At 44.8% G+C, this 13,385-nt stretch overlaps 1 protein-coding gene across 1 annotated transcript in view; it reads right to left on the bottom strand.

Moving 5' to 3' along the window:
* Positions 1 to 2,530: 2,530 nt before the first annotated feature.
* Positions 2,531 to 13,385, bottom strand: part of LOC132455345 (NACHT, LRR and PYD domains-containing protein 5-like) — a 140,383-nt gene continuing 129,528 nt past the window's right edge. Inside the window, exons 17-25 of the mRNA XM_060049157.1 lie at positions 13,061 to 13,127; positions 12,651 to 12,876; positions 10,094 to 11,873; positions 8,452 to 8,622; positions 6,829 to 7,002; positions 5,237 to 5,410; positions 4,584 to 4,757; positions 4,361 to 4,407; positions 2,531 to 3,079 (exon numbers count right to left, since the gene is read on the bottom strand). Coding sequence (XP_059905140.1) covers positions 2,532 to 3,079; positions 4,361 to 4,407; positions 4,584 to 4,757; positions 5,237 to 5,410; positions 6,829 to 7,002; positions 8,452 to 8,622; positions 10,094 to 11,873; positions 12,651 to 12,876; positions 13,061 to 13,127 — 3,361 coding nt within the window. The 3' untranslated portion in view covers position 2,531. The remainder of the gene's footprint in view (positions 3,080 to 4,360; positions 4,408 to 4,583; positions 4,758 to 5,236; positions 5,411 to 6,828; positions 7,003 to 8,451; positions 8,623 to 10,093; positions 11,874 to 12,650; positions 12,877 to 13,060; positions 13,128 to 13,385) is intronic.

Here is a 13,385-nt window from a genome sequence, read left to right as displayed (position 1 = left end):
CAACACAATGATCCATTTCCAATGTCATCAAACGACGCCAGAGAATCGTTCCTGAGATAGAGAGGTTAAAATGCTCCAAACTCACTGACCTACCGATTTACCCTAAACTCTCTTCAAGCAAGATTATCAAAAAGATAAATATAAATAAAATGAAGGCGCAGTTACTAGGAATGATTCTCAGTACGACTTGTAAGTGGCTTTGAATAAAAACACTGAAAAGCTAAATGACAACATGTAAATTACACTTTATTTACATACAGGCCATGGCATTGCTGACAGACCTGCCCAGCTCTGTCTATTTTGTAGGCTTATCAGCTTTAGTACAAATGTCGGTTGTTTGTAATGGCTCACAATCCTTTTGATGGGACAAAATGATTCCATTTTGCAAGCAACCTCTATATATATCTTTAATACTGTTGAAATTAAATGGGACAATGTTTATTTATTTTGATGTGTGTTATAAATCCTCTTATCAGTCTGGAATCACAGGCAGGCAAGGAGTCAAATCTGGAATCAATGGGAAGGATGGATTCCCTGTCATACTCATTGTTTTGCATTTCAAATTTGAGAGCTAGAGATATATATCTTGGGCATTTGTTGGGATAAAGACAGACAGAGGAAGTCATTGACATTAAAACGACTTATTGTCCACTCAACAAGGAAACCCGAAGGTGAGTCTGTTGGTCTTATTTTATGGTACCACTGAGCAGTAACCTATATTAAGTTTAACATTAAATTATAAATAATTAAATCATTAAATCAACAACTGCCTTAAATTGCTTTATAATTGCTGAAAGGCCATATTAAGCATATCTTATTAAATTTCCCCTTACCCTGTTAAAGGGAAACCAGCTTTTTTCCATTTTACGATCATTTTGGGTCTACGGACCAGTGCAGAAAATTATTTGGAGATTATTCCAGTATTAACAATAATAATAATAATAGATTAAATTGATATATCGCTTTTCACACACTCAAAGCGCTTTACATAGGGGCACAAAAATAGATAAACAAGAAAAAAAGTCTGAGTTGATGGGGCTAGGGATAGTGAGTGATCTAGGGGTGGGCAGAGGAGAAGAGATGAGTCTTGAGGCGGGACTGGAAGATGGTGAGGGACTCAGAGTCACGAATATGTATTGACAGATTATGCTGCAGCTGTAATCAGCGAAAGGGCTGAAGTGTAATCCTTTTGGGCAATATAGAGCCCGTCAATGTATGGCCTCTATAAGTGCTTGTTTTTTTCAACTGACATGCTCAGATTGTTATCACTGTCTATCAACATTAAAATATGCTCTACAGAGAATAACAACGTTTAGATTTTTCCTTTTGCTTGATCCGGTCTGTTTTTTATTGTGTCGAACCAAGTCTCGCTCAAGGAATACTCTTGCTCGGAAGTCTCATTGTTGCAGGTCATTTCCCTATGGTCATTAATATCTCCTCTCTCCTTCATCGAAATCTTGAATACAACACTAAGCTACGCTTTCTGTAGTCCAACAAACAAACTCTCTTCTCTCCAGCTCTCATTCACGTTTCCACCGTTCTCTTCCTTAACTCCCGCGATACTTCTCCTTGAGTGAGACTTGGTTATTGGCCGTTTCTCAATTCCTAGCACGCGTGCTGCGGACTCGATGACTTGCAAGCACGTACTTGGCAAGTCTGTACTTCAAGCACAGACTTGCGAGCACGCGAGTACGTACCTGCAATTGGAACAGCAGCGGACTCGATGACGTCACCACCTCTGCTCGTCCGTTAACTGTGCTACGGCCTCATTTAGGCATATACTACTGAACAATATAAACAAATGATATAAAACAAAATCCCAGCCTCTTTCATTTTCAAATAGTATGTAAATATTCTGAATGAATAAAAATTGAAAAGATATGCGTATCCTGTCTGACCTGTCATGTGTATAGAGTGGCGAATTTACGCCCATTCCGGTAGGGCTCATGGGACCTATGAGATCGAAAAATATGAATGGGTGTCAATGGAGAGAAAATAATTATTTTCTGGTCCCAGTCTTTATATGCCCTGGATTACACATATGTTGTTTGTGGATTTAAATGATAATTTTTCATGCAAAGAAAACTAAAAATGTTGGTGAAGAAGTTTGATAATTTTAGGTTTTATGTGAGGCCGCTTTGTGAACTACAGCTCTTCGCTGCTCTCGACGCATATGATATACGTCACCACACCCGCCCTTGGAACTCGGCACAGAGATGGCGATCTCTCTGCCCCACTTCACCGCTTTTTCCAAGGGGAGGATAAAAGCATCGAAAGAGGTGAAAACCATTATAAGTCGGGGCACGTGCAGAGTTTCAGTTATGCCGATGGGAAGATTGTCGGTCTTCTCCACGCCAGTCGCAGGGAGCATGACGTCACATACGAGCCGTGTAGTCTTTCTCGTTGTGTTTTCTCTACAGCCTTTATCTGAACAATTGCACAATAAACGGTCGAACTCTTTGCATGAAAAATTATCCTTTAAATCCACGCCCCCCCAGACCCTCACCCCCGGGAGGAGGTCCTGTGTGTGTCTATAACCGACACAGAGACGCCCCCCCTCTCCAGACCATCACCCCCGGGAGGAGGTCCTCCTGGGTGAAGGAGGAGCAGAAGGTGTGGATGTGTGTCAGTGTGTCTGAGGACCCTCCTCCACCTGGGGACACTCTGTAGAAGGACAGAGAGCCAGCAGGCCGGTCCAGACACACTCCTACTCTGGTGGAGCCAGCGGGGCGGAGAGGGAGGGCTGTCTGTGTACCGTTGTACCAGGCAGAGTAACGACCATCATAACAATCAAGAACCCAGGACTTGTTGTTCCCTCCAAGCCTGCTGTCACCACCCCGTCCTCTCCTTGTGATTCCTCTGTATGTCACTCCTATATCAACCCCTCCTTCCCACTCTACCTCCCAGTAACAGCGGCCAGTCAGAGCCTCTCTACCCAACACCTGGGGCCGGGAGTCAAATCTGTCTGGGTGATCCGGATACGACTGGTCCCTTCCAACCGCCGTCACCTTCCTGTTGTCCTCAGACAGAGAGAGTCCTCTGTGGGCCGTGTTGGGGTCCAGTGTGAGGTCACAGGCATCTGAGGGAGAACCAGACATGATGAGCTGCTGAACCGCTCTTCATCATCATCATCATCATCACTAGTACTGTTCTCCTGCGCTCTGTGTACATATACATAGATATGAACACATACATACATATACATATGTACACATACATAGATACACACGCCTCAACAATAACGTTATGAATACATCAACAACAATATTATGAAAACATCAACAACAAACATCTCTCCTTGGATCCAGGCTGCTCTTCTTCTTTTTATTCTCTTTCTTTTTGTGATCGCTCTCTCTTCTTCTTCAGCCCCCTCCCCATCAGCCCCCCCCCTCCCCCTCACCAACCCCCCTCAGCCCCCTCCCTCTCATCCCCCCCTCAGCCCCCTCCCTCTCATCCCCCCCTCAGCCCCCTCCCTCTCATCCCCCCCTCAGCCCCGTCACCCCCCCTTCCCCTTCCCCTCACTGCCCGGTCACAACCCTCCCCCTCCTCCCTCAGCCCCTTCACCCCCCTCCTCCTCACCCATAGTCCTCCCCCTCAGCCCCGTCACCCCCCCTCCCCCTCCCCCTCCCCCCTAGTCCTCCCCCTCAGCCCCCTCTCTCTCACCCCTTCACCTCCCCCTCACCGGCCCCTAACCCGGTCACCCCCCCTCAGGTCCTTCACCCCCCCACCCCCACACTCCTCCCCCCTCAGCCCGGCCCCTCCCCCCCCCCTCACCCCTAGTCCTCCCCCTCAGCCCCTTCACCCCCCCACCCCCACACTCCTCCCCCCTCAGCCCGGCCCCTCCCCCCCCCCTCACCCCTAGTCCTCCCCCTCAGCCCCTTCACCCCCCCACCCCCACACTCCTCCCCCTCAGCCCGGCCCCTCCCCCCCCCCCCTCACCCCTAGTCCTCCCCCTCCCCCTCACCCCTCAGCCCCTTCATCCCCCCTCCCCCTCCCCCCTACTCCTCCCCCTCAGCCCCCCCCCCCCCCCACTCAGCCTCTCTCTCACCCCTTCCCCTCCCCCTCCCCCCTAGTCCTCCCCCTCAGCCGCCCCCCCCCACTCAGCCTCTCTCTCACCCCTTCCCCTCCCCCTCACCGGCCCCTAACCCGGTCACCCCCCCTCTCCTTCACCCCCCCACCCCCACACTCCTCCCCCCTCAGCCCGGTGACTGTGATGGTGGACAGTATTAATATACGTAAGATACATGATGTCAGCCATCATCTTCATTCCCAGTAGGATGTGACCTCACTTCCTGCTGTGTGGATGGACTTTCCATCTCAATAGTGAGTGTGTGAGGTAATGAATCAAACAGACACTTACACTTCTTTAGAGCTGGTTTCAGCCTCCACACTCCACCGTGCTCCACACTGGGGGGGAAACAAAGTGAGAGCAGCATGTTGAAACATTCACCTTCATCATCTGCCGTCTCATCACTTTCTACACAACATGAGTGACAGCTGCCTCTTCAAACCACTTCATCTAGCGGCAGCTTGAATCCTTGAAGGAGACTTTGTCCCTCAGTGGTGAGCTGTCCTCTCCATACCTGAGAGTGTCCAGTCTCCAGAGTGGATCCTCCAGTCCAGCAGAGAGCAGCGCAGCTCCAGAGTCTCCTGGGTGATTGTAGCTCAGGTTCAGCTCTCTCAGATGGGAGGGGTTGGAGCTCAGAGCTGAGGCCAGAGAAGCACAGCCTTCCTGTGTGACCAGGCAGCCAGACAAGCTACACACACACACACACACACACACACACACACACACACACAATTTATTGTATCTGGTTGAGAGCAGTTTCTACTAAAGTAACCACATTTATAAAGTGTATTCATTCAACATTGAAGACAAGTAAAAGCTTTATTGATACTTCATGGAGACAAAGCTGTGTCACCCTGAGAGTCTGAGAACAGGAAGAGGAAGTGGGGAGATGACATCACAGACAGCAGAACTGCCTTCACTTGGATGTGACAGGATCTTAAACAAATGCTCCTTTCTCAATAGCTACAACTCAATGAGATATTGTTTGGTTAGAGTCAGGAGAAGTCTGCTGTGTTTGGTACGCTAAGACCGTTTCTTCACAGGTTCTAACATTGTGTAGAACCAGGGAGTGTTTTGTCAGCAGAGAAAAGAGCAACAGAAATGAGGCAGGAGCAGCACTTACTGGAAGCTAGAATAACCAGTTTGAAGAAGAGGCTGACAACTGACCTGAGAGTTTCCAGTGTACAGTGCGGACTCCCCAGTCCAGCAGAGAGCAGCTTCACTCCTGAATCCTGCAGATCATTGGTACTCAGATCCAGCTCTCTCAGACGAGAGGAGTTGGAGCTGAGAACTGAGGCCAGAGCTTCACAGCATCTCTCTGACAGATCACAGCCATTGAGGCTGCACACACGATAAACAGAACACGTTAGGAACTGTGATTCATTTTGCATTTGAAATTTGTTGTTAGAAATGTTTTATTAGTTTACCTAAATGTCAATACAGTAGATCTTCAAAATATGACTAATTTAGAATTCAGATAACTAAAAATTCAGCAAACTCCAGAAAATGTCCATAAAAATACTCAGTTCTAAGAAGAAAAAAATATTTAACTTTACTCTAAAGTCCACCTTACTGTCTGATTACATGATTATGAATAGAATAGGAATCTATAAAACAAACACCTTATACCATCATTAACACACTGAATCCAAGGTACACCTTTTACTGTCATGGCAACACAAATAGAGTGAGATTGAGGTCTTGTGTTTGATAAGATGAGTGGTAATGGCGCTGCGATGCACGCAGACTGCCAAGGTTTAGTTCAGTGCTGGGTTAAATAAGGCGTGTATTGCAGCGCCAGCTTGATCGCTCTATTGGGAAACACGACCCACTTAAGTTCCCCTGAAGACACTCTGCTTTAATCAGAAAACTAAAACACTGGTTTGTACTTTGTGCAAAGTTTCATTTAAATGTCACCGCAGCACTATTCAAGAGCATGTAAAGAAATGCACTATTCAGGATGACCCAGAGAAGAAGATTAATCCTAATTAGAGTATATTATCCAATCAGCAGCCGGTTATTGTTAGTAGGTATTTGATTGAGGAGGAGGAGGAGGAGGAGGAGGAGGAGGAGGAGGATAAAGAGTTGGTTGGTGAGGAAAGAGATGTCACGGCGCTGGTGGTAAAAACAGAAACAGACCCCCTATCAGAGATAACGTTAATTTGTAAAATGGGAGGTCCCGGAGCGCAGAGGGGGGGTGGATCCAGTGACTCAAAACGGGGGTTGGTAACGGTATACACTGCCTACGTAGCTTCTCTGACTAAAAAAACCTAAACAACGCTGTGTGTACATCCGGGCAATGTTTATTTTAATTACAGAACATTTAACACTAAACTGCATGGGTGGGAAATGTGAAAAAAAAGAATACAAGGCAGCAATTATCTATGAGACTATTAAATGAACCAGGATCAACGGATTGCTGCGTGCGCGCCGCGGTGCACCGGCTAAGACATGCACACTGCCGTGCACCGACAGTAATGTGCACGCCGCGGTGTACGGACCCGGACCGCAAGGTGCGCGCCTCAGCTTGTATTTTGGGTTAAACAATGTTGCTTTGACGTTGTGGATTCGAAAATAATCCATTGTTTTACCGTTAATATCAATCTAAATTAATCCACTGCCAAATATGGATCTTGTTAAAACTCAGACGTGAGATTTTACTGGGGCACAGCAGATCAATACTGGGGCACAGCAGATCAATACTGGTCCTCTGATGTGGAAATTGTGGTGGAACTGTTTGACCATTGAGTGAAACTGACCTGAGAGTTTCCAGTGTACAGTGTGGACTCCCCAGTCCAGCAGAGAGCAGCTTCACTCCTGAATCCTGCAGATCATTGGTACTCAGGTCCAGCTTTTTCAGACTAGAGGAGTTGGAGCTGAGAACTGAGGCCAGAGCTTCACAGCATCTCTCTGACAGATCACAGCCATTCAGGCTGCACACACAATAACCAGAACACGTTAGGAACTGTGATTCATTTTGCATTTGAAATTTGTTATTAGAAATGTTTTATTAGTTTACCTAAATGTCAATACAGTAGATTTTTTAAATATGACTAATTTAGAATTCAGATAACTAAAGATTCAGCAAACTCCGGAAAATGTCCATAAAAATACTCAGTTCTAAGAAGAAAAAATTATTAAACTTTACTCTAAAGTCCACCTTACTGTCTGACTACATGATTATGAATAGAATAGGAATCTATAAAACAAACACCTTATACCATCATTAACACACTGAATCCAAGGTACACCTTTTACTGTCATGGCAACACAAATAGAGTGAGATTGAGGTCTTGTGTTTGATAAGATGAGTGGTAATGGCGCTGCGATGCACGCAGACTGCCAAGGTTTAGTTCAGTGCAGGGTTAAATAGCGGCAGTATTGCAGCGCCGGCTTGATCGCTTTATTTGGAAACACGACCCACTTAAGTTCCCCTGAAGACACTCTGCTTTAATCAGAAAACTAAAACACTGGTTTATACTATGTGCAAAGTTTCATTTAAATGTCACCGCAGCACTATTCAAGAGCATGTAAAGAAATGCACTATTCAGGATGACCCAGAGAAGAAGAATAATCCTAATTGGATTATATTATCCAATCAGCATCCGGTTATTATAAGTAGGTATTTGATTGAGGAGGAGGAGGAGGAGGAGGAGGAGGAGGAGGAGGAGGAGGAGGAGGAGGAGGAGGAGGAGGAGGATGGAGAGTTGGTTGGTGAGGAAAGAGATGTCACGGCGCTGGTGGTAAAAACAGAAACAGACCCCCTATCAGAGATAACGTTAATTTGTAAAATGGGAGGTCCCGGAGCGCAGAGGGGGGGTGGATCCAGTGACTCAAAACGGGGGTTGGTAACGGTATACACTGCCTACGTAGCTTCTCTGACTAAAAAAACCTAAACAACGCTGTGTGTACATCAGGGCAATGTTTATTTTAATTACAGAACATTTAACACTAAACTGCATGGATGGGAAATGTGGAAAAAAAAGAATACAAGGCAGCAATTATCTATGAGACTATTAAATTAACCAGGATCACTGGATTGCTGCGTGCGCGCCGCGGTGCACCGTCTACGACATGCACACTGCCGTGCACGGACAGTAATGTGCACGCCGCGGTGTACGGACCCGGACCGCAAGGTGCGCGCCTCAGCTTGTATTTTGGGTTGAACTGTGTTTCTTTGATGTTGTGGATTAGAAAATAATCCATTATTTGACCTTTATTATCAAACTAAATTAATCCACTGTCAAATATGGACCTTGTTAAAACTCGAACGGGAGATTTTACTGGGGCACAGCAGATCAATACTGGGGCACAGCAGATCAATACTGGTCCTCTGATGGGGAAATTGTGGTGGAACTGTTTGACCATTGAGTGAAACTGACCTGAGAGTTTCCAGTGTACAGTGTGGACTCCCCAGTCCAGCAGAGAGCAGCTTCACTCCTGAATCCTGCAGATCATTGGTACTCAGGTTTAGCTCTCTCAGACTAGAGCTGGAGCTGAGAACTGAGGCCAGAGCTTCACAGCATCCCTCTGACAGATCACAGCCATTCAGCCTAAACACACAATAAACAGAACACGTTAAAGTAACTTAGATCTTTTAATTTCAACATAATGAAGGACTTGTGTTGAAAATCTTAAATTTGAGTCGATGTCTTATTAATTTAACTAATATATACATTAGATCTTTATGTTTATTCAATATTGGAGTTTTTTGCAGTGTTTGAGACTTGTATAGTATTTTAATTGTACTTTTTATTGAAGTATTATGTATCTTTTGTGTTGTATTGTAATACATGCTATAGTTCATCTACAGAGATGTTTTGTTTATTAGGGTTACAACCAGCGGCGGTTACAAGGGGAGGGGGCTAGCGGGGGCTTGAGCTCCCCTGAAACAGGCCAAGCCCCCCCTCCCAAAACCCCAAGTCATTTTGTTATGACTAATATTTAATTTAATTTGAAAATATGTTTTTAATAATAATGTGGCGAGAAGCACGGGAACGACCAGACAGGAGCCTATGTTATAAGAGTCTGACACTCTCGTGTCCCATTATCCACACCACCCTGAGAGAGACTTTATGTAAACACACACACACACCTGAAACACACATCCTATCGCCCACAACCACGACTGCCTCGGTGCCGCCGACCCTCCCAGGATCAAATGCGGCACGTGGTGACGCCGGCCATGATCGCCACAATAATATAATAATAATATATATATTTATATATATCATTAATGAAGACATCGAACTGACTTATATGTAACAAAACTGAACGATGAAATCATATTTTTCATTTGTGTAAGTGTTGATGACCGTTGCTGCTTGTTGTGTGATTTGAATGGTTGATTCGTATCATATTGTAGTGTGTAGTAATATTTTTTGCGTCAAAATATATCAGCCTCTGCTATAAACAATCTAGCCCCCCGTAGCTCCTGCAATCATAATTATATGGTGCCGCTACTGGTTACAACTAATAAGTAAATGCTTAAATATCATTTAGCTGGGCGATCTCTACAAAGGATTAAGTACTCTCCTCCTTTGTCTCTTCCCTCTCTCTCCTTTTTCCCTCTCACTCGTGACCTCTCACCCTTCCCCCAGATGACCCGGACGTCTGTGTCAACGCATCCTAACGGTTAAACCCAAACAGTGTCCATGTAACCAAACGTAGTGAACAAGGTTAAAATGTTTTAAAATAATGGGTTACCTGTTATTAATAATAAACGTATATTTATGAATCTATGCGTATCAATAATTATTTATATATATAGCTACATATTTAAATACAGCTGTATTTAACTATTATTAAACAATATTCATTTTTCTTTCCTTATTTCTTAATTCATAATAAATCGTTTTTGAGTTTGACTTTTCAACCTTGTTACACAATATAACGTTGTGCATATTGAGATACATGGTATAAGATAACCTCGAAAGATGATTTCTATGTCATCATAACTTTTATATTCTACTATAAGGTATAATGTGTTGGGAGTATTGTGATACATGTTTATAGTGAACCTACAGAGACGTTTTAGAGGCTTTGACCACTGGCAGCAGCCTCAGAAGACCCTCCTCTGAAGCAGAGTATTTCTTCAGGTCAAACACGTCCAGCTCCTCTTCTGATGTCAGTAGGATGAAGGCCAGAGCTGACAGTTGAGCAGGAGAGAGATCTCTGGAGAGACTTCCTGATGTCAGGGACTGTTCGATCTCCTTCACTAGAGAACGGTCGTTCAGCTCATTCAGACAGTGGAACAGGTTGATGCTTCTCTCTGGAGAGAGATATCCACCTATCTTCTTCTTGATGTAAGACACTGTTTTTGTATTGGTCAGTGAGCTAGTTCCTGTCTGTCCCAGCAGACCTCGTAGGACAATCTGATTGGTCTCCAGAGAGAGGCCCAGGAGGAAGCGGAGGAACAAGTCCAGTTGTCCGTTCTCACTCTGTAAGGCCTTGTCCACAGCGCTCTGGTAGAGGAGGAGGAGTTTATCTTCCCCAGAGGTGGGTGGTTCTTCTGAGAGCAGATTGACACCATCGTTGATGAAGGACAGAAAGACATAAAGAGCAGCCAGAAACTCCTGGAGGCTCAGATGGACAAAGCAGAACACCTTGTCCTGGTAAATCCCGCACTCCTCTTTAAAGATCTTGGTGAACACTCCTGAGTACACTGAGGCTTCTTTGATATCGATGTGACACTCTGCCAGGTCTGCCTCGTAAAAGATCAGGTTGCCTTTCTCCAGCTGGTTAAAAGCCAGTTTTCCCAAAGAAACAATAATCTTCCTGCTCTCTGGACCCCAGTATGGATCCGTTTCAGCTCTCCCATGATACTTCCTGTCCCCCTGTATCGACTGAACCCAAAGGAAGTAGCTGTACATCTGAGTCACGGTCTTGGGCATCTCTTCTATCTGGGATTTTTTTAAGATGTCCTCCAGAACAGTAGCAGTGATCCAACAGAAGACTGGGATGTGACACATGATGTGGAGGCTTTGTGATTTCTTGACGTGGGAGATGATTGTGTTGGCCAGCGTCTGCTCTCTGAATCTCTTCCTGAAGTACTCCTCCTTCTGTGGGTCGGTGAACCCCCTCGCCTCTGTCACCATGTCAACACACTCAGCAGGGATCCGATTGGCTGCCGCAGGGCGTGTGGTTATCCAGATGCGAGCGGAGGGAAGCAGGTCGCCCCTGATGAGGTTTGTCAGCAGCACGTCCACCGAGGACGGCTCTTTGACATCAGTCCAGATCGGGTTGTTCTGGAAGTCCAGAGGAAGTCGACACTCATCCAGACCATCCAAGATGAAGAGAACTTTGAACCGTTCATATCTGCAGATTCCTGCTTCTTTGGTCACAATATAGAAGTGATGAAGAAGTTCCACCAAGCTAAACTCTCTCTCTTTCAGTAAATTCAGCTCTCTGAAAGTTAAGAGAAATGTGAAGTGTATGTCGTGGTTGGCTTTGCCTTCAGCCCAGTCCAGAGTGAACTTTTGTGTTACGATGGTTTTACCAATGCCGGCCACTCCAGTTGTCATTATTGTTCTGATTGGTTGATCTCGTCCAGGTAAGGGTTTAAAGATGTCTTCACATTTGATTGGTGTTTCTTCCTTGGCTGGTTTCCTGGAAGCTGTTTCAATCAGTCTGACCTCATGTTCTTTGTTGACCTCTCCGCTGCCTCTCTCTGTGATGAAGAGCTCTGTGTAGAAGTCATTCAGACCCGTTGGATTTCCTGCTTTAGGGATTCCCTCAGACACACACTTTAACTTCTTCTTCAAATGAGACTTGATTTTATGTTGGCACTCAACAGCAGCAGAACCTACATGGGAATGAAGAGAAGACATCAGATAGTGGACGGTGACATCACTTGAAGCATGTTAATATTTCCTGAAAAATGATCAACTTCATAGTATTTACTGACTTCTTTACTTGTGGTTCGAGAAGCTGGTCGTGACAAGGAATGGATATTATGTTATTTTATTTTTTGTTATTTACACAGCAAAATCATTGGTCTAATGATAATAACAATGATAGTGAATACGTGGTAATTAACTTCATATGCTGATAGAACAAGATAGTGATGCATCTCTTCCACTTATTCCACTTATAGTTATTCTGCTGTTGATTTGCCATTTATTGTTTAACATTCTTTAACCTGATGGACGCACCATAACCTTTCATATCTGGATCAAACCATTCAACCTGAAACTTCCACAATAACCCTACATATCTGGACCAAACCATTAACCTGATCGAACCACAATAACCCTATATATCTGGATGAAACCATTTACCCCTAAACCCCCACAATAACCCTACATAACGATCTAACCATTTAACCTGATACCCCCACAATAACCGTTCATATCTGGATTGAACCATTTAACCCCCAAGAAGAAAGATATCTCCACATTGATTAATTATAAATTAAGAAATCTCTAAACACTACATTTGATAATGTTATTTAGTCTGAACAGAACAAATAAGAGTCTCATACTACTCTTTAAAATATACATTTTCATTCTGTTTTCAAGATAAGAGACTCCTGCGCTTCAAAATAATTGTCTCCTCTGTCTTCAAAATAAGAGTCTCTTACCGCCCCACAGTGTGTCGGCCAGTTCCTCCTGGTTCATCTCCATCAGGCAGAGCTTTGTGATGTCCACCACTCCCTCTATGGCTCGCCTCCTCTGCTCCTCCTTCTTACCATCCAACTCCTCCTCCTCCCTCTGACTCTCTGAGCATTGTGGGTAATCTGTGAAGAGATCCCTCCAGAGCTTCTTCAGCTCCTTGTCTAGGAAAGCCTGTGCATTCTCCTCAGCCCTCTGGAACAGAACAAACATCAAGGAGAACTTTACTCTGAACTCACTGAGGACATCAGAAGCATCTGTCCTGGATTCACGTCAGCTGGTCTAAAGAGGGAAGCCTGGAGACGATGAGCACCACAAGAGATGCTTTCTAATGTTCATGTAGAGCTGAAGTCAGATGACTTGGTGGACATTTACACACCTTGATCAGCTCTGTTTGATGCTGCTGTTCAGACTGAGCACTGGTAGCCTTTGACCTCTCCTGGGGTCTGTAGAGAACACACACACACACAGGATGTATTATACTTATAAATATATAGACATAGTTTGTCTTCTGTTAACACACTTTATATCACTGCATTTAGTAGAGCGTGTGCCTCCTTGTGTCAGGGCTCCCTCTAGAGGTGGAGAAGGAGATGACATTGTGTGTTACCTGAGAACAGTTCATCAACTGAATCCTGAATCTACATTTGCTCTTTGCTGATTATCACACACACACACACACACACACACACACACACACACTT

Source organism: Gadus macrocephalus, chromosome 4, assembly GCF_031168955.1.
Source record: "Gadus macrocephalus chromosome 4, ASM3116895v1".
Taxonomy (NCBI): Eukaryota; Metazoa; Chordata; class Actinopteri; order Gadiformes; family Gadidae; genus Gadus; species Gadus macrocephalus.
The sequence above is the reverse complement of the archived record's forward strand: the minus strand, read 5'-3'. Positions and strand labels throughout refer to the sequence as shown.